Source organism: Ursus arctos, unplaced genomic scaffold (genome assembly GCF_023065955.2).
Source record: "Ursus arctos isolate Adak ecotype North America unplaced genomic scaffold, UrsArc2.0 scaffold_4, whole genome shotgun sequence".
NCBI lineage: Eukaryota > Metazoa > Chordata > Mammalia > Carnivora > Ursidae > Ursus > Ursus arctos.
The window spans coordinates 88,010,893-88,031,077 of NW_026623056.1; the positions used below are offsets into that span (position 1 = coordinate 88,010,893).

General features: G+C 43.4%; 1 protein-coding gene across 3 annotated transcripts in view; it reads left to right on the plus strand.

Annotated features, from left to right (window-relative positions):
* Nucleotides 1–19,863, plus strand: part of KCNJ15 (potassium inwardly rectifying channel subfamily J member 15) — a 73,276-nt gene extending 53,413 nt beyond the window's left edge. For all 3 annotated transcript variants that reach the window (XM_026503402.4, XM_057306738.1, XM_048215160.2), the window contains 2 exons: nucleotides 13,072–13,172; nucleotides 15,654–19,863. In XM_026503402.4, coding sequence (XP_026359187.1) covers nucleotides 15,661–16,788 — 1,128 coding nt within the window. In that variant the 5' untranslated portion in view covers nucleotides 13,072–13,172; nucleotides 15,654–15,660 and the 3' untranslated portion in view covers nucleotides 16,789–19,863. The remainder of the gene's footprint in view (nucleotides 1–13,071; nucleotides 13,173–15,653) is intronic.
* Nucleotides 19,864–20,185: the final 322 nt, after the last annotated feature.

The window sequence follows — 20,185 nt, forward strand, 5'->3', positions numbered from 1 at the left end:
AGGAGAATCAGCTCATAAATGCATCAGTAGAGCAACATTTAAACGTCATCGTGAGGCAGGAACAACTTGCAAAAAGCAGAAGAAAGGAGCAAGAGGAACTCTCCCTGGAAGCTGAAGGAGGTGGTGTTTGAGCTGGGCCTTGCGGGATGAATAGGAGGTTGCCAGGAATTAGGGCTAAAGGGACCCGCATTATCAGCATGCCTCTTGAGTGAAATGCAAACTCTTCTAATTCACTCAATTAAAGGAAGCCTTAAGTTGACATGAAATAACAACCCTGAACACTTACTGAACACTGGGTTCTTGGAGTTGTGCGATCTAAACGTCTCTGAACATAAATTATTTCATACGGTTTGGCCACAGCGGTGTGTGGAAAGTTTCTCAGTAGGGCACAGTAAGTATTTCTCATTTACAGTAAAATCTGGAATGTTTGGGAATGGTCTGTACTAGGGAAATTGAATTTTCAGATTAACTGCATAAAAATGGAAAGTGTGGTTGAAAAACCTTCCTAATTTTGTTTTCCTTTGAAGAGATAACTGCTATTAACATTTTAGAGGCATTTCATTTTAATCTTACCTAGAGAGGGAACACGGAGCAAACACACTGTATGTCCAGGTTTATCAAATACATGTTTTTATTTTTTTATTTTTTATTTTTTAAGTGATTTCAAATACATGTTTTTAATCCAACATGGTTAGCATCTGTGCCATGGTTTTTAAAGCCTGCACAATATTTCAGATTACAAATATTTTATAAATTTAAGATCATTTCTGCCTTACTGGCGATGCGGGTTGATTTGAATGTTTCAACATTATAACTAACATGGAAGGCATTCTTGTACATAATCCCAACGCACACTGCTTATTAATTCTTAGAAGTAAAGTCACTGGGTCGAACAGTGTAAATAAATAGTTTTAAACTTTGAACGTATTGTCAGTTGGTACCAGAAAAAGCGGGCAAATGACGCCCTTGGAAGCCGTATATGAAGCCTTTCATCCATTCATCTCGGCAACCTCGTCAGTATGGACTGTTGACATGTCCTTACAAATCTCTGATGACCCGACCAATGACAAGCTGTGTTTCGTGGCCCCGTGGCCCCGGGTCTCCTACTCTGCCAGCCGCCGGGGCTGCCCAAGGCTCAGACTGGGACTGCCTCTCCCACACTCCTCGTCTGGGAGAATCTCATCCACTTACGTGTTTCCAATTCCGTCTGCAGGCGTCAGCATAAAGGCGGCCCTCCTGTCCAGCCCTCTCCTCTGAACATCAGCCCAGACCCCAGGTCTTATCTCTGCGTACATTTGTCCTATGCTTCCCCCAGAGCTCTCCCGCAGACCTCACCTCTGGCGGGGCTGGGTCCTCCTTCTGTACCGAGATTGTGTGCCAGAGTGGGCTGCACACACATAGAATATCAGTGTTCTGAGATGGGACCTGAGAACATATGAATGATTATTAAATTCCAGAATGAGATCCAGTGTCCTCTGAATCAATACGTTTACTTTAACCCGTCACCTCTGTCCCATCCACCTCATTTTCATGCCAGGAGGTCAGGAGCTATTTTTGAGACCTCACCTGCCACCCCACCTGTTAGAGGCATCTATTGACTATCTGGAACAGGACACCCAGAGCCCCTGACTCCTCTCAGTCCACTGATGCTGTCCTTGTGCGTGCATCGGGACTTAAGAGTTTGGATTGCTGAAAGCACCTGCTAACTAGACTTCCAGCATCTGTGCTTGCCTCCTTCCACTTCATTCTGCATGTTGTGCCAGAAATGATGACTTTATTATTTTTAAGATTTTATTTATTTATTTGTCAGAGAGAGAGAGAGAGAGAGCACATAAGCAGGGGGAGCAGCAGGCAGAGGGAGAAGCAGGCTCCCCTGAAAGGAGCCCGATGTGGGACTTGATCCCAGGACCCTAGGATCATGACCCGAGCTGAAGGCAGACACTTAACTGACCGAGCCACCCAGAAGTCCCAGAAATGATGACTTTAAAAGCAAGTCTGATCCTCTCTTCCTTGGTTGAAACACTGAGATGCTTCTCGTTCCCCTAGGGCAAGGGTGACGGTCCTCAAGGAGCCCCCCAAGCCCTGCATGGTGTGGCTTTGCCCCAAGCTCTTGCCTGACCCTGCTCTACTCCCCCTACTCGATGCCCTTCCCTACTTCCTGGAAGGCGGGAACTCCGTGCTGCCTGGGGCCTTGGCAAACGCCATGTGTCCCTGTGCCCAGGACACTCTTCTCACTCCTAGCCCACCTCCTTACCTGCCTGGTGCTCCACATTCTTTATGTCTCCACCTTAATGCCTTCCTGGGACCGCAGACTAGGATGTATTAAACGCCCCATGTTCTATTCTCTCATTCACTCTTGAATTTCTCCCTAATTCTTTCCACAAATATCTTTAAAAATTCATCTAATAATTTATTTAATACCTCCCTTCCCTGTTCTACTATAAACCACAGAAAAGCAAGGACCAAACTAGTCTTATTCACTGCTGGAGTCCCAGTACCCAGTGCAGGGCTCAGCACATAACAGGTGCTCAGTAATCTCTCGGTGTGCAAATGAACGAACAAACACTGTCGAAGTATCTTCAGAGTTTTCAGCTTTTTAATTTTTTTGAGGTGTATGTTTATAAAGGTTGCTGTTTGAGGGGCATTGTTTTTTTTATTAACTTGCAAGAATTTCTATAACCAAAATATTAACCCTCTGCTGTTATGTTTGTTAAACAGAATTCCTTTTGGTAAGTCAAATTTTGTATGTTTTGTTTCTTGCAAACACATAATGATAATAGCGCTTATATAATAATTAGCGTGAGCAGACAGCTTCGTGGTGCTCTGTGTATTATAACGTCACACCACCCTATCGTGTGTAGGAGTTCTTATTGTCACTATTCTGCAGGTGAGAAACTGAGGCACAGAGGGGTTAAGTAAGTTGTCAAAAGTCACACAGCTACTATTAACAGAAGCAGGACTCTGTACTCTTAACCTTTAGGATGCTTCTGAAGAAGGGCTTGTGTTTTATTTTTTGTTTTTTCAAGTACAGCGGACATAATATTCAGAGGTGGAAGTTAATGGAGAAGGGGAATGAGGACCTCTAGGAAGGAATGGCATGTGCAAGACAAGGAGGTCGGAGGGCATCGAGGGCACAGGGAAAAGGCAAGTATGCACCCAGGCTACATTCTGAAGGGAGCAAAGATAAAGAGGGAGAGAGAGCCCGGCTTCCTCGAGTCCTTGGCTGTGCAGAAGTGTGTAGGACCGGTGCTGTCAGCAGTGAGGGCTGCTGGAGGATTCACAAAGGGGAATGTTCTCGGGATGACTACTTCTGTAGATGAGTAGCTTGCTTTCTTCCTGGTAAGAATGAGGAGGAAATCACAGCAAGATAAAGCTGGGTGCGATTGAACGGTATATTTGCTGTAAAAATCCAGCTTCACAATTCTGAGAAGTGCAACGTGTCAGGCTCTAAAGACAGAGGGTGGTGTGTGTATCTGAGCTGTCTTTTCCTCCTTTGTTTCCATGGAAGAAGAAAGTGTACCGTTGCTTCTGAGTAGGGGGTGTTGGGCTGTCTCGCCAGGGGTACGGTCGTTCCAGTCCCCGTGGCATGGTCACTGCCAGCGCTGGGCCATGCAGTGATGTCCTACTGGAAAAGAACGAGCTGTGGTTCTAATTGTTAGGGATCCCGGCTATTCCTCTAAGAGAAACAAGGATCACTAAAAATGTTACAATCAGGCAAGGAGGATTTAGGACACTGGCCTTATTTCTCTGACGGGATCAAAGGCACTGAACTCTGGAGCCTCATTCACAACGGGGCTTCCCCCAGGTCCACGGAGCCTGGAGAGATCGGGGGCAGAATTCAGGCATGTCCATGACCTAGGCTGGGGCAGGGGGTGGAGCAGTTTGTTGTCAATCACCTCTAACTAAAATGTATACCTTTTTTCTACTATGAATGGGGAACACACTGCAATCCTACCAGCCCCAACTGTGACTTGGTCAGAGCAGCAATCATGGTTTTCCACTTCACAACGCATGTGTTTCAGACACCTTGAAATAAGCTTTCAGCTCGCACACCTTCAAAATGCCCACCCTTAGTTATTTATGCTTAAAGACAAGCCCAGTTTTGGTTTTTTTTTTTTTAATGCTTTAATGAGTGCATTTTATTATTACTGGTGTCTTTTGTACTCCTCTTGAGCTTATTTTTATCTATTTAAACCCATTCTGAGAAGGCAGTCCGACCCGAAGGACCACAACACAAAAATGGTCAAGGAACCCCGAGCTGGAAGATAAAAATGAGACTGACTAGCTAGCTATGCTTTCTGAGCTCTCTGGTGAGCCGTGCGTGAAATGGCCACACTCTCATCCCACAGTGATTACCTTTGTCTTCAGGGTTCCCGGCACTGGGAAAGTCTGGGTGGTTTTCCTCCTAAGAATGTCATCTGTACGTGAAACCCCGTCTCTACATCTTTTGACCTTCTGACCTACTAACGAGCATACATTTGCTCTTCCCGAGGGATGCCAGATTTAGCAAATAAAAATAGAGTTCTCCTTGGGACCCCTGGGTGGCTCAGTCCATTAAACATCTGCCTTTGGCTCTGGTCGTGATCCTAGGGTCCTGGGATCGAGTCCCGCGTTGGGCTCTCTGCTCAGCGGGGAGCCTGCTTCTCCCTCTGCCTGCTGCTCCCCCTACTTGTGCGCACTCTCTCTCTGACAAATCAATCAATAATACCTTTAAAAAAATATATAGGTCTCCTTTATACTATATCTATATAGTACATGTATATGGACTTTAGATAAAAATGAATAATTTTTAGTATAAGTATATACCAAATATTGCATGGGGTGTAGTTATACTAGAAAATTACTGGTTGTCCACCCGAAATTTGGTTTTGACTGGGCATCTCCTATTTTACCTAGCAACCCTAAAAACACCAAAACTGGGCCGGTAGTCCTCCAGCTAATGAACTATGGATGGCTAGAAAGTGTCTCCTTACACTGTTTACTGATGGAGATTCATTAACCTCCAAAAGTCTCAAAGACTTTGATTGAATGGGAAGGGATTTTGAGGTTTGAGATTTTCTTAATATCACTCAGTGATCATAAGCATCTATGTTTTCGACTTTGGGACCAGCGGACAACTCAGATACATGACCAGTTCTTCAAGTAAACTGACCACAGATCCAAGATTTGGGGTGTAAACGGTGTCCCCTTGAGATACTGTGATAGCCGGTTTCTCTATCAGAGAACGTGGTCAGGGTTCAGAACGACAGTGAAACTGAATTTCAAAACCTTTTGACGCTTGTCCCATTGTTAAATAACCTGGTTCCAAATCAAGCAAAAGTCCTAATTTCCTTTGTCTGCGATGAGGTTCTAATCACGATAATAATGAGCATGGAAATCACCAAGGACAAGAATTCCACATTTGTCTCCAGGTGAGTCACACCAAAGGCCATTAACCACCAACTGAGGGAGACCAACAATTCCAAATTAATTCTAAACAGAAGAAAAAGTCGTCAGCTTGCAGCCGGAAAAACAAGCCAGCCTGAAATCGGTATGTATATTTATAATGTGATATTCTTTCTATATTTCTATGCCTTCATTAGAATAAAAAATACTACCGATGTGCGGCAAAGCAAGATGTGAGGGGCTAAAGGTGGTGGATTCGATGTCTCGGTGAGTGAGAGATTTATTAAGGGGAAAATCAACTTGAAATTTTGCAAATTACATAATGATATGTTGTGATAACAGAGTGCTCTAGTCTCAAGCGACTTTTCAAGCAGGGAGATGAAGTGAGAGAAAACGAACGTCCTGGCTTGCTTCCCATGTTTCTCTTCCTCTCTTAATGCTCCAGCTACGCTCAGTTTGAGTTTTATTAAGCAGAATACACCAAATAAAATATTTGTTCCTCTACAAGCACCGTCTACAAAGACAGATGCCTTCCGTTCTGATGATTCTAGGTCACGGTCAGACAATCCCAAAGCTCTGCCTTTTCTTCTCCTTATCTAAAATCTGAAGAGGACAATGTTGAGTCACCTTCTCTGTGTTACGTTTGAACAAATCCAGACAAGAATAGTAAGCGAGTGTCCGTGAGCTAGTTAAAGAACTCTGTCCCCTGAAAAGAAAATCGGGGGCAGTGTCGTTGGGGCGGCTAACGCAACGCAATTCGCCTTGGGTTTTTTTTTCTTCCCCTCAGACATAAATTTTCCTGTTTTACCAGTCATTCCACAACAATGCATGTCCAAGCCATGCTGTGATTAGAGGGGAGAGTATGCTTATTACCCAAGTTCTTCACATGTTGGGGCACGGAGAGATGAAGGGCAGTACACCAAAGGAAATTTCCATTTTAGCTGCTGCACATTCTTACTCTACAGGAAAGTTCGCTGTTATTAAGTAATAACGTTCGGCTGAAATTGGTCACTTGTAACAACAGACAGATGTATAATGTTTTATTTAGGTTAGCCAGCTCTTTCACAAATAAAGGGCTTGAAATTAAACTGTCTTTACAAAAATATTCTGCAAATGATACCTCTGCCTTATTCCAGTGCTCAGATTCTTTGCCATGGAAAATGGAAAATGAGTCTCCTGTTGAACCCTGCGTCTGTTTAAACTTATTTTTGCCGCGTAGAGAAAGGTTGATGTTCTACGGAATGAAAAAAATTTTTAAAAAAAGAACCTGCATTGAGGAAGAAAGGGTATAACTATGCAAACCACATTTAGAGATGGAAAAGGATTTTTTTTCGTACTTATGGAATTTGAAACAATAATAATGGAATGGAAACATAGGGAAAAGGCTAAATATTTGACCGCAGAGGCAAATTGGATCATCAGACACTCACATGCAATGCAAAATGTGGGATTTGTCTTTAAAGGAGTACTCATCGGTTTCCAAAAGAAAGACCTCTCCAACCCACCAAGCCATCACTGACAAGCTCTGGCCACATAATCCTTGGAGAAGTTGGGCTCTTTTTAAGACAGGTTTTGGGCAGCACCTGCAAAGCTTCTGATTCAGTAGCCGAAGTGTGAGACTGAAGAATTGCCATTTCAAATGAGCTTCTAAGTGGTACTGATGCTGCAGTTGTTGGGGGGGGGGGCGGGTTCACCCTCTTCTCTGCTCCCCTGTCATCAGTATCCAGTGAGAAGGACAGCTCATCTCAAGGTATTTTCTGACAACAAACACAGACAGCTGCCTGTCAGAAGGATTGAGAAGCACAAAGCCTTGCTTCCTCCCCAAATCCTGCCACTAGCTCAGTGACCTTGAACAAGTCACCCAACTTTTTGATCCTCTTTTCCCCCAGATATAAAGTGCAGAGCTTAGACCAGATCAGCACTTCTCAAATGTTATATAAATGCCAGATAGAGTTCAGCAGGACTTCTCAGACCCTTTAATAGACAGCCATGAGGCATCCATCTCAAATGGGTACAGACCGCAAGCTGTTTGGGTGTTTGGTAAGCAAAGCTTCCCAAAATTATCTGAGTACAAATCTTTTTATTTGTGGAATGCCTGCACCACACACTTGGGAGAATCCTTAACAAAGGACTGCTAACGCCCTTCAGCTCCAGCTCGCTCAGCCATAGAGGCCAGGTTCATGCTTTAGGCCTCTGAGTTCTTGGCCAGTGAACCCTGAAATCCAACTCCAGGATGATACCCACCATCGAAGGATGAAACTTTTGGGCAATTTTCAATCAGTTGCTTTCCTTTCCCCCCAAATTTCTCATTTTTTCCCACGATCACATACTTGAACTTCTATCCCTTAGATCACTTCCGGCAATTGAAAACTCTACCGGGCATCTACCATACTTGTATGTTTAACCCCATTGACTTTCTCTTCTTTCTTACACCAAAGGGCTAAGTCTTTTGTTTGAAGGTAATGAGATTGAACTTTGAGACAACCCAATTTATGTGCTTATGAATTTCCTACGTATGTTTATAATTCATTAAGTGGAGTAGAGCACAGGTCATGCTCTCCAAGTGTGGTCTCGATACCAGCAGGGTCAGCGTCACCTGGGAATTCATTAGAAATGCAGATTCTCAGGCTCCACTCTAGACCTACTGAATCAGAAACTCTGGGTGGGACCCAGCCCTGTTTCAAGGCCTCTGGGTGATTCTGACGCCCACTGAAGTTAGAGAAGTCATGGATTAGAGATGAGAGGCATGGGGTACAGGCTCCAGCAAACCTCGTGCTGCATCATAGTTTCCTAACCTGGAATCCTCAAACAGTAGCAGTACCTCTTTCAGAATCGATGTGAGAATTAAAGTAATATATGGCACCTCTATAATGTCTAGCATGGTATCAACAATAAATCAAATATAACAACTTATTCTGTAACGGATACTAACATGTAATGAGCAGGAACTTACCTTATGCTGCACCAAAGTTCATCACGAGTAGAGATGCTCTTTTGAGTTGAATTTGATGACCTAGGAGTACAGTGGCCAGATAGGAACACAGCTATAGAGACAGGTAGACCTGGTTTGCCAACAAGGCCCTCCATGGATTAACTCTACGAAATGTGTGAATTATCTTATATCTCTAAGCTTCGTTTCCTCACTTAGAAAATTGAGAAAATACTTTCTTCACAAGGTAAAGAGAAGGATGAAATGCTGTAATTGCTTTGGAAAGTTCCTGTTCCCTTTTAAGTATCCCCTTCCCGAATGAAAGTTGTCAGGGATATAATGATAATGTGTGTCTCTCATCACCTTAACTGAGGGCTTCCTGTTCGACAGAATATTAGAGTGATAGCATCTAAGGCCCTTCTGTCTCGCCCTGCAAAGCTGTCTTGTCAAGATAAACTCAAATGTTGATTTAGAAGTAATTTAGTGAGAATTTGTTCGCCTTTCCTATGTTGTCCTTAGAGATCAGGCAGATCTTTCTTCCTACTTGAATCTTGTTAGATTTGAGTTTCTTTTTCTATTCAGTGTTTAGTCATAGACCAACATTCAGAGTTTACATTAGGGTATTTCAAGACTTTCCATATTTCGTTTAAAATACAGTATCTTTTAGGTCAGGCATATAATCCTAAGACACAAAAACATGTAGCAAGGGTGTCCTTGTGGTCAGGCTTTCACTAGATTTTGCCTCAGTAACAATCACTTCCAAGAATCCAGTGGCTTAAGCAACCAGAGTTTTTTGTCACTCATGTTGCAAGTCAGCTTTGGCTCAGCTGCAGCTCGGCTTTCAGTGCCTCCTCCTCCCCATTCCCCAGAAGAAGAAACAGCCCATCTGAGACCCACCTGAGACCCTGCCAGGAGTCTGACACCTCTGTTCAGGTGTGGCGTGAGTCACTGCAGCTCATGCCCCATTGGCCAACACAGTCACATGACTACATCTGACACAAAAGGGTGGAAACAGATTCTCCACCCTCCACCCCCAAGGGCAGGTCCAGGGAAGGATTCCTTATAGATGGACCCAGCAGAGAAGAGCAGCATAACTGGAAGCCACAATCAGCTATAATAACCAACAATGACCCTAACTTTGTCAGTTGGGATCCAGGTTCTTAACTTCAAAATACAGAGCAAGATAGAGGAAACTCAATTGCAAATTTCCCATCATCTCGACAGGTGCTTCCCCTCAGATCCTTAAGATTCTTATCGACAAGAAGGACCGATTCCACTGCTTCCCAGAAGCTGTCATTACTCCCAGACATTCTCAGTACTCAATGGCCTGATGGGAAAAATGAGTTTGTAGAAGAAAAGAGTCATTTCCCCAATAGATAAGAACTCAAGAGCCACCCTTTGGGAATCTGCTGAAAGTCAACTTTGTCCACCATCTTTGTTTTCAGTAGACATGCCCATTTCTGAGGCCACCTGGGCAGGCAACCGTGTCCTCAGCTGACATGGATGGAGTTGACGACTTCATAAAGAACAGTCAGACCAGCCGCACTGAAGCAAGTCTTAGACTGCTTTTGAAGAGCAGGGAAGACTATGGCGGGAGGCCAGAGCCAAAGGTCCCAGCACATAGATTTGTGTGGCCACAGACACAGGATCCAAAGAAAGGACAGCCAAGCCTCACTGATTTTATTTTCAATTATTTTTAAACTTCTTGAGTTCAGTGAACCCCAAGTACATTCTTGTCGAGCATTTCTTTTTCTACTTACTAGTTAAACCCATGGTTCCTTAAAGTGAAATTTAATCCAGGTATTTGGGATCCATGGCTAAGAGACAGATCATGCCAAGACTATTTTGTTAGAAATACTTGATGTCCAAAGAAGCTTTTTAAGCAACTTTTCTTACAAACAGGAAACTGTTTCGATAGAGATTTAAAGTCAGATCCCCTCAAATTGCAATTTGCATCTGGAAATCCAAAGTTATGGTTTGATTTGGATTTCATCACTTAGTGCCTCCCCACCCCTGTGAAGGTACGTGGAATAATGTCTCGAGCTTTGGCTGAGGAACTCTGCCGTCTCCCTAGTTTGTTATTAGCTATTTTTCTGTAGATGGAAGTGAGTTATTTTTCTGCCCATCAGGGAACACAGAATGAAGTTTTTATCAGGACGGGCAAATTGAAAACTCCCAAAGTTTGACTCAACAGAACACTAAGTTTTTAGAAGGAATCAGTGTTGTACTAACTAGGAGGGGGAAAAAAATCATTCTTTAATGCTTTAAAAAATCAGTATTTATCACTGGCCCACGGGGTAGTTGGCACTCATCTATAAGGATGGTGGAGATAGGACATTTCTGAAAATGAACAACCAGACGTTTTCCGTACCTATGTGCAACAGTGCTATTTTAGGATGCTCAGGGGAAATGAGGGCTAAGGGTCTTCAGCAAGAGGGAAAGCTATTGCTATCATCTGAACTGTGTATCCCAGTGCGTAGTTTTCAGTGTGTGTTCCTGGAACAGCAGCATCACCTGCAAGCTGTTAGATACACAGATTCTTGGGCTCCATCCCAAACCTACTGAAATCGGAAACTCTGACCTTTCCAGGTGATTCTGATGCAGCTAAAACTTGAGCACCTTTGTCAAGGGGGCAGGGAGGGTAGGCCTGGGAGCTTCACAGGGGCGCTGCTGCCACATACCAGCTGTTGGGAACTTGGGTGAGACACTTAACCTCTTTGTGCCTGTTTCCTCCTCATGGGGATAATGATGGCACTTGCCTCATGGAGCTGGGGTGAGGGCTCATTACGTTCACGCACGGAAGGCATTGAAAACAATGGTCGCACACGGTGTTGTAGTGTTATCTCTTTATAATGACGATGATGATAACTTATCAGAATCTTGATTTTATTGTTGTCATTGTTATTATTCATCGACATCTTTCCTACATTGGACCACTTCTGACTCTATTCTGATTCTATTCATGCTTATTATTGGCATGCATATTTCTTCTAATTGGTCAGTGGCTTCCTGGTCATTTATAGACCGATTTCTCTCTGATAGGTCAGAGTGTTCGGGCTCAGTGTGGCTGATTTCTTTGATCATCTTCTCGTTAAGACCCTCTTTCTTTGACAGAATTTTGTCCTCTCTGAGGAAATGTTGGGAACTCTCGTTCATTTTTTCATTCTCATTGTTTTGTCCCCAAGACTGGAAGTTCGGTTCTTCATATAACTAAATACCTTTTTCAATGTGCCAACCCTTTAGTTCTGTTTCAAAATATGTTTTTCTTTCCTTAATCTCTAGAAAACAAATGCTCCACAGCATAGGCAATCAATGACTTCATTCCATGTGTGTGTGATTGGCTTGAAGTAGGAGAGGAATGTTGACCTCTCCATTCAGTAGTTTCCAGGACTTCACTTCAATAAAGATATCACCGTTGTAAGATTACAATCCCAACCCACAGGCTGGAACAAATATAATGAACACTGGAGAAATAAATACAATTTCCAGTGACTAAAGAAAACTGTAATGGTTTCTAGGGACTATTGCTTATTTGTGGAGATAGGATCGGGGAATTTAGAGGAGAGGGGAATATCTTTTAGTGTTCTTTCCATCCTTAGCTTTGGGAAACTGCTCTTATTTCTTAACGCTTTAGAAGTGAAGCCAGGTAGATTGAAGAATCACTAAGGAAAAAAATATCTAAGGCAGTGACATAAAATTATATGAAATGAGAGTGTGTATAAACAATGAAGCAGACTTCACGAAGGAAGGGTGCTGCAGAACACAATACTGTAAATTCAGAGCATATGGCGAAGTGTAAATGACAAAGCACATGGGGAAGATTGATGGGCACATAGAAGGAGATGCTGGATCTTCACAGATGAGGATTACAGTGATAATAGATGCAGCCGGAAATAGATGAGACATCGTTGGCCAAAGACCGCAAACACACTGGGGGAATTGAGTGTGCGAGAGGCTACCCAGGTTGGTAACGGGGACTATTGGCATGATCAGAGAGTATTTATTGTAACTATTTACAATAATTGGTGGATCAGAAAGGAAGTGTGAAAGGTATGTGTACCCCTATGTGTAAGACAGACAAAAATGTGGGGAGATCTAAGGAGGAGGCAAAAGAGCCTTTTGAATTTAGAAGACATTACATTAAACTTTGGAGGCTGAAGGGGCATTTGTGGCGTACTGACAAGAACTCCGGTCTACCTTTTAAAGACTTTGGACCTTGTTCTTTCTGCCTGGAACCATCTTTGTGATGCAGACCAGTCACTCCAACCTCCCAGGTCTATTTCTTTGTTTGAAAAATGTGGGTCTGATGCCTCGGGTTTGACAGTCTTTCCAGCTCTGATGTTCTGTGACTCAACAGTAATAATGCATTTCCACAGGCGGTAAAAATATTCTAGACTCTTCCCTTCCAATGCTCACTGTTTACTTCCTCTGCACTTCCCCTTCCTGCCTCCCTGTTTGCTGGTCAGTTGATAGTGGGCCTCAATGGGGGTGAGTTAACCCACTCTTTCCAGGGTGTTTTACTATTGAGATCCCTCCAGAGGGTGGGAATTCTATAGGGAAGGCAGTGGTTGGGGCTTCAATTTGATTCTTAAAACATTCCTTGAGCCTTTGGTCTATTCCGGGCAGCATGCCAGATTATCAGGGATTGAAAGGTGAATGTTAGGGCTCTAGCCCTGGGGGAACGGTTAAGGGTCAGTTTCCCTGGGTCGGTCTCCTTGTAAACACCTGTGAACTCCACACATGCCTCTTTCTTTCAGGCAGAAGCAGAATCCCATGGTAGCCAGGTGAGTGAAGGGGAGCGAGGACGTCCTACCTGCCTTGAAGAAGACGCCTTCTGACCCGCGGAGGGAGTGACCAGGTAGTAAACAGTCTGAGGGCACAGGGTGTTGAGAGGGAGGGAAAAGGTGTTTACCTTCTGAGTGTGGTCCTGCAGCCACTCTTTTCCACAGAGAGAGATGCTAAAACCGAGACTCCCGCCCCAGAGGCTCTAGGTCTGTTCCCCCTGTAAGACCACCAACCTCGGGTAGCTATTGGGGTCTCTACCTCCAACACTAGACGTGCAAAAGTGCAACAAAAGAGCTTTCGGCGGAAAGAGGGAAAAGATCCAGCTCACCCCAAGCCTGGCCCATTGCCCCTTTTAATGAGAGGTTAAAACAGAAGCTTCATGGCACTGCCTTCACGTAAACAGGGCCAAGTTTTCCAGAATCTGGCAGACAGCTGAGCTTGGAGCTTCGCTCGTGCCCTCAGGACACTTGTGTGTCACTCACACTTGAAAACATAAGTCTCTGTTTTTATTCAGTGGATTGAATGGCATGCACTTTCCCTTAGCAGTTTCTCTCTCTCTCTCTCTCTCTCTCTCTCTCAAAAGTGCATGCATTTGCTTGTGCATAAGATGCGTTTGTTTTTGGCGGTGCTCGTGTTCTGAGCTTGCCTAGGCGTTTGGGCATGGCCGCATGGCGTTTCGTTCCCAAGCTTCCGTGGTGGGCCCTTTCCTCTTGGTTCCTGAGAAATGCTGCTGAGGGGCTGGTAAAGTCTAGGCTCATCAGTTACAGCCTGTGTTTTTCTTCTAAACTGATCTCCAAGGAAGTGGAATAGCCTTCAACAAGGAAAATAAATTCTGAATTGCTTCGGGTCCTTCTTTGCAATGCAAATGAAAAAGTAACTTTCCTTTCCAAGAAAAAAAAAAATCATTTCAAGGGCCATTCAGTAAATGACACGCTCTTAATATAACAGGAAAATTAAAAAGCACAACAACTGCCTGCACCCTCAACAAGTGTTAGCCTCTGATGGATGGTTTCAGTTTCCTTGAAAGGGTTTGCCCAGAAGATTACTTCCAAAACTTCTATTGAGCTAATGCTGCTCTAACAGCAAAGATTATTGCATGAATCACAGACCACTGTATCCAGTTCCTTTTTAAAGGGGGGATTTTTCCTTTATCCTTAAAATACCAATGAGGTGAAAAAACAAAACAAACAGAACAAAACCATGCCAACCAGGTAGGGTTACCCTGTAATCACTGACATTATCTTTTTCAAGGAACGTAGGGTGACTGATTTCAGTCACCAGGCAGGTAGTATAAGACGCTGGAGGGCCTCACGCCCAGCCTGTTCCTGTCTGCTGGTGCAGAGGGGAGCGTTCCCTGGCACTCAGCGTGGGAGCCCAGATTCTAGGTGGGTCTGTTCTGCCATAATGTTGGGTGCCTGTCCTTACCTACTTGTTCTTTAGCTTTTTTTTTTTTTTTTAAGATTTTTTATTTATTTATTTGACAGAGAGAGAGACAGCCAGCAAGAGAGGGAACACAAGCAGAGGGAGTGGGAGAGGAAGAAGCAGGCTCCCAGCGGAGCAGGGAGCCCGATATGGGGCTTGATCCCAGGACTCTGGGAGGCAGAAGCTTAATGACTGAGACACTCAGGCGCCCCTACGAGAGATTCCTATGTGGGTTCTAGTCAGTTCGAAAGGAGTAAGGCAGAAATTTTGTAACATACCTAAACATCATACCTAATGTGACATTTTGATAACCAGCATATCAACCAACTACTGATTGGTTGTGTTTTTGCTATCTGTTTGTTGTTGCTTGGTTGATAACTTAGTCCTTTCTAATGTCTTCAAGAACTAAAGAGGTCATGGGTTCTAAATTATTCATTGGATGGGGGGGGGAATGAATTTCTGTTGCAGAGAATGTCACACGAAAGGGTAAGTTTTTAAAGATTTTATTAATATTACTGAACTTTTAAAAATTTGTATTAATATTCTCTATTGCTATATCAAAATTATCTTATAGATAGTACATTTTAGTTATATCAGTACTGACCCTATGCTCAACTTATGTGTAAATTTTCTAGAATTGGAAATCTGTGCTTGCTGACTATACGTAAATATTCATAATACTCAGTGGATTAGGTGCATGTGAGTGTGATTTCGCAATGAGAAGATTGGCATCATTTTTTGAGCATAAGGCTTTGTTTGGCTCTCTAGCTATGATCTCATTTAACTATCGCAAAAACCTGAGAAGTAGGTTGTACTCCCATTTCACAGATTAGGGAGCTGAGATCCAGACAAGTTAAATAGCTTGCCCCAGGTCACACAGCAAACAAATTGGAGAGTTGGCATTTAGCCCAGGTTGGCTTGTCTCCAGAATCCATGCTCCCCATTCCACCCTCCCATCTTCCTCAAGTACTAGTAGACCAACCTTGCCTTCCAAATACTCCTGTCTTACATACGTCTGTATACATTCTTACGTATTTCACGTGATTATCCTATTTCTGTTTTCTGGATGTTCTGCTACATGTGACAGTAATGGAACATCTTTCTTTGCTATTTCCTTGGGTGGTTCTCACAGCCTGACAATGGACGCCATTCACATCGGCATGTCCAGTGCTCCCCTGGTGAAGCACACTGCAGGAGCTGGACTCAAGACCAGCAGACCCCGAGTCATGTCCAAGAGTGGGCACAGCAACGTGAGAATTGACAAAGTGGATGGCATATACTTACTCTACCTTCAAGACTTGTGGACGACCGTCATCGACATGAAGTGGAGATACAAGCTCACCCTGTTCGCCGCCACGTTTGTGATGACCTGGTTCCTTTTCGGAGTGATCTACTATGCCATTGCCTTTATTCATGGGGATTTAGAACTGCGGGAGGATGTTTCGAATCACACCCCCTGCATCATGAAAGTGGACTCTCTCACTGGAGCGTTTCTCTTTTCCCTGGAATCCCAGACAACCATTGGCTACGGAGTCCGTTCCATCACGGAAGAATGCCCTCATGCCATTTTCCTGTTGGTTGCTCAGCTGGTCATCACAACCTTGATTGAGATCTTCATCACGGGCACCTTTCTGGCCAAGATCGCCAGACCCAAAAAGCGGGCAGAGACCATCAAGTTCAGCCACTGCGCGGTCATCACCAAGCAGAATGGGAAGCTGTGCTTGGTGATTCAGGTGGCCAACATGAGGAAGAGCCTTCTGATTCAGTGCCAGCTCTCCGGCAAGCTCCTCCAGACCCACGTCACTAAGGAGGGGGAACGGATTCTGCTCAACCAAGCCACCGTCAAATTCCACGTGGACTCCTCTTCAGAGAGCCCCTTCCTCATTTTGCCCATGACATTCTACCACGTACTGGATGAGACAAGCCCCCTGAGAGATCTCACACCCCAAAACCTGAAGGAGAAGGAGTTCGAGCTCGTGGTCCTCCTCAATGCCACTGTGGAATCCACCAGCGCTGTATGCCAGAGCCGCACGTCTTATATTCCAGAGGAGATCTACTGGGGCTTCGAGTTCGTGCCTGTGGTTTCTCTCTCAAAAAATGGAAAGTATGTGGCTGATTTCAGTCAGTTTGAACAGATCCGAAAGAGCCCAGATTGTACCTTTTACTGCGCGGATTCCGAGAAGCAGAAACTTGAGGAGAAGTATAGGCAGGAGGATCAGAGGGAGAGGGAACTGAGAACACTTTTGTTACAACAGAGCAACGTCTGATGGCGGTGGTCGCCCCGGGTTTAACTCTGTGAGCTGTTTCCACGTCTGAGCTCCCTTCGAATGCAAAGGTCACTGTGAAAATGAAATTGTGTGGATTCACTCTAAAAAACTGTGCAGACATATAAAATCCATTTTTTCCCTTTGATCTGGTGCCTGAGCAAGCATTTCCACCTTTGAGAAGGTTCCTTTTTAAAATGCTTTGTCTGAAGCACACTCTCAAAATTCCTATTTTCTAATATGGGGCTGTATTTCCAAAACCTTGGTGTAGGACAATTGAAATATGTCATTCTGGGTGGACAGGCATTTAGCAATGCTGGTTTTGAAAGGAAATGCATTTCTATACTGGATATCAGCTATAACTTAAGGTATTTATTCAAAACAGGTATGAAAGACGTTATAGCCGAGAGTTGAAATGCAGTTCAGTATCCCTTTTGTCATTGCTTCACAACACCCTCTTTTCAAGCAGAAAATATTATCTTTATTGGAGGCTATCTGGTAATAGAGTCGAGGGGACCCTGTGCTCACAAAAATAATAATTCCATTCTTACCTGTTTTCATCAGGTTTAATTGTACACAGTGAAATTGAACAAATCAGGACTTAACAGTTGTGAAAACATATACAAATGGAATTGACTCTTTTGTCCACAGTAATTTTTTGTTGGAATGTGCTAGCCATTTTCTATTCAAACCTTAGGTCACAAACCAGCAGCATCAACACCATCTGGGAGCTTATTAGCCATATAGACTCTCAGGCTTCACCCAGACTTAGAGAGCCAGAGCCTGTATCTTCACGAGACCGCCAAGTCATATGTATACAAATGAAAGTCTGAAAAATGTCCACTCTGGAAAGTTTTCCAGGGAACTTCCTGAAGCCACAGCGCCCTCTGCGTCCCAAACCCACATGGCCTCCAGACCTGTCCTTCTCTCTGCAGCTTATTATTATGGGCCAATAGTCTCATCAGCCATTTCGTTCCTTGTCTATTAAAATACCTTGTCTGCCGAGGAACTGCCACTGATATCCCAAGATTGAGAAAAATTGCTCGAGAGCAATGGTTGTCTCACTCATGCCAAGCACATGCTTGTTGACTAGAGTTAGCACAAAAGAAAAATGAAGTCGCATTATAATCGGAAATTTGCTCAGATGTTGACGTCCACAGGGTTGGACGGGGCCATGAGGAACAAGAACAGCTGAGGTTAATGAATTCATATACAGGTGATTCCTTGAAGCATGAACCAAATTTGAAAATCTGATGCTATGTGAAGAATGCCCTCAGTATTTAAATAAATCTCATGCAGCCAAGTGGTACAGGGTAACATTTTGCTCCCGGCAGAGCTTAGGGGCCAGGAGCCACATTTCTTTAGGGCAAAGAATATACATGGGTGGGGATTGGCTGTCTGTGTAGAGAGTGAATTCTCATTTCATTCAAACCAGGACAGACTTGTGTATTCACGCAAGAAGAACGTGACTGTAGGTGGGTCGGCACTGCATAGACGTCCACGTGAGCCCACATACATGTGCACACAGGCACACGCACACATGCGTGCACACCCTGGCTTTTCAAGCATAATTGTGGAAGTTGAAAGACATTTGCCATTAAGAGAGCAAGTCCTCGACAATACGCTCACATATGTTTTATTCTATAAAAATGGGGACATTGGGGCTCAGAAAAAGGGGACATGAATCTGGATTCAGGTTATCAGTGAAATGATGCTATGGATTAAAGCAAATGTGGTCCTATCTTTATGCTTACACATTTTCAAATGTCCTTCCATGGAAGAGAAGATGTGGCTGATACCTCTGACCTGGAGCCGACCATCTAACACAGATGTAAGAACAGCCGGGGTAAAGTTGGTTCTAGAGGTTGAAGGGGCAATTTCAATGCACGAGAGGCTTTTTCTTTTATTATTCAGGAATTTTTTCTCTCATTCTGTTGATAATTTAATGGCAGATTGTTTTAATTTCTTAAAAGAAATTGTGTTAGTTTAGTTAGACATTAGCTCTTTTAGTTATTATATGTGGGGTGTTTTTTTTTTTTGGTTTTTTTTTTTTTGTCTATTGTGCTATAATCGACAGGAAAATAATGCCAGAGGCATGTTTACAGGTTTTCTGTTGCACTATTAAATTCTTTACGCGATTTACATCAGTGCTAATTTGAATGTGATCAAGATTAGGAATCTCCATACTTACATTGTATTTGGTACACTGATGTAGCGTGAGATGGAGAAATCTTTGGTTTATTCATTTAGCATAACTATTTCAGCCAAATCTGGAGGACTTGATCATTTGATCTTTTGCACTATATGCAAAACAAATATGCAGTATCTTAAAAGCCAAAACTTGTATAAGTCAATAAATCATATTGTAATATAATATTCTGTAAATAGTTCTAAACTTGCATCTGGTTTGAAAGTTAGCATTGCCTTACTTATTATTACTTTGTACACAATACTCCGGTGTTAACATACTCACAAAAGATGGAGGTGGCAAACTTGTTTGATTACATCTGGGCAGTCTTCTGACGGCAACAGACTCACGCTCAACAGCTAACGAAGAAGTAATCAAACTAATGGAATGTTGTTGACCCAAAAAGGCTTTTGCATTTTGAAACATTTCCAATGCATCAGGTCTTCTCAGTTAGACCACTCAAGAATGCCCCGTTCCGTTTGAAAAACCGCAAAATAAATAGCAGCAAATCAGTGTAAATCTGCAAGCTGTGTCTTCTTTCAATAAGAAAATATATTGTACGTGCCTGGTACCTGGTCGTCGGTGGTCCCACACAGCATAGCCAAGATTCACTCATTGATCCTCCCAAGAAGACCCCTTTGGAGTTGGGGCGGAGTCACATGTTGGTTCCCTTCCTCACACAAGGGGAAATCACAGCAGCAGACGGCACTCCAGAAATGTAAAATAACTGGCTTAAGGTGAAAAATGCCGTGAACCAGTGGACCAGATTTGAGATGACTTTAAACAATGATTCATTTGATTTTTCTTTGAATTGAATCTTCTATTTTAATTGACGGTGATTTTGATACCATTAAATGTAAATTAAGATATATAAATAAGTGACACTTCTACTCCTGTATGATTCTTTCTCCCTTGGTTGGATCCTCAGTGCTCATGTCATCTGGAGAAAGAAGGAAAGAGAGTCAAAAAGCAAAGAAGGCTCTAGGCCTTTGCCTTGGTAGCTCAGTAAAGAATCATCCTCACCTTCGGGTTTGGTTCTGTATTTTGTCACTATAGTCAAAGGGTCAGACATTTGACCGCGTGGCATCATGAAGACTGCTAGTCTCTCAATCTTGGTTTTTCATTCTTGCTAGAATTTTCTTTGCCTGTTAAACATTTGAAGCAAGTCATTTTGAATGCAATTTATTTTATCAAAGCCTACTGGGATGGTGT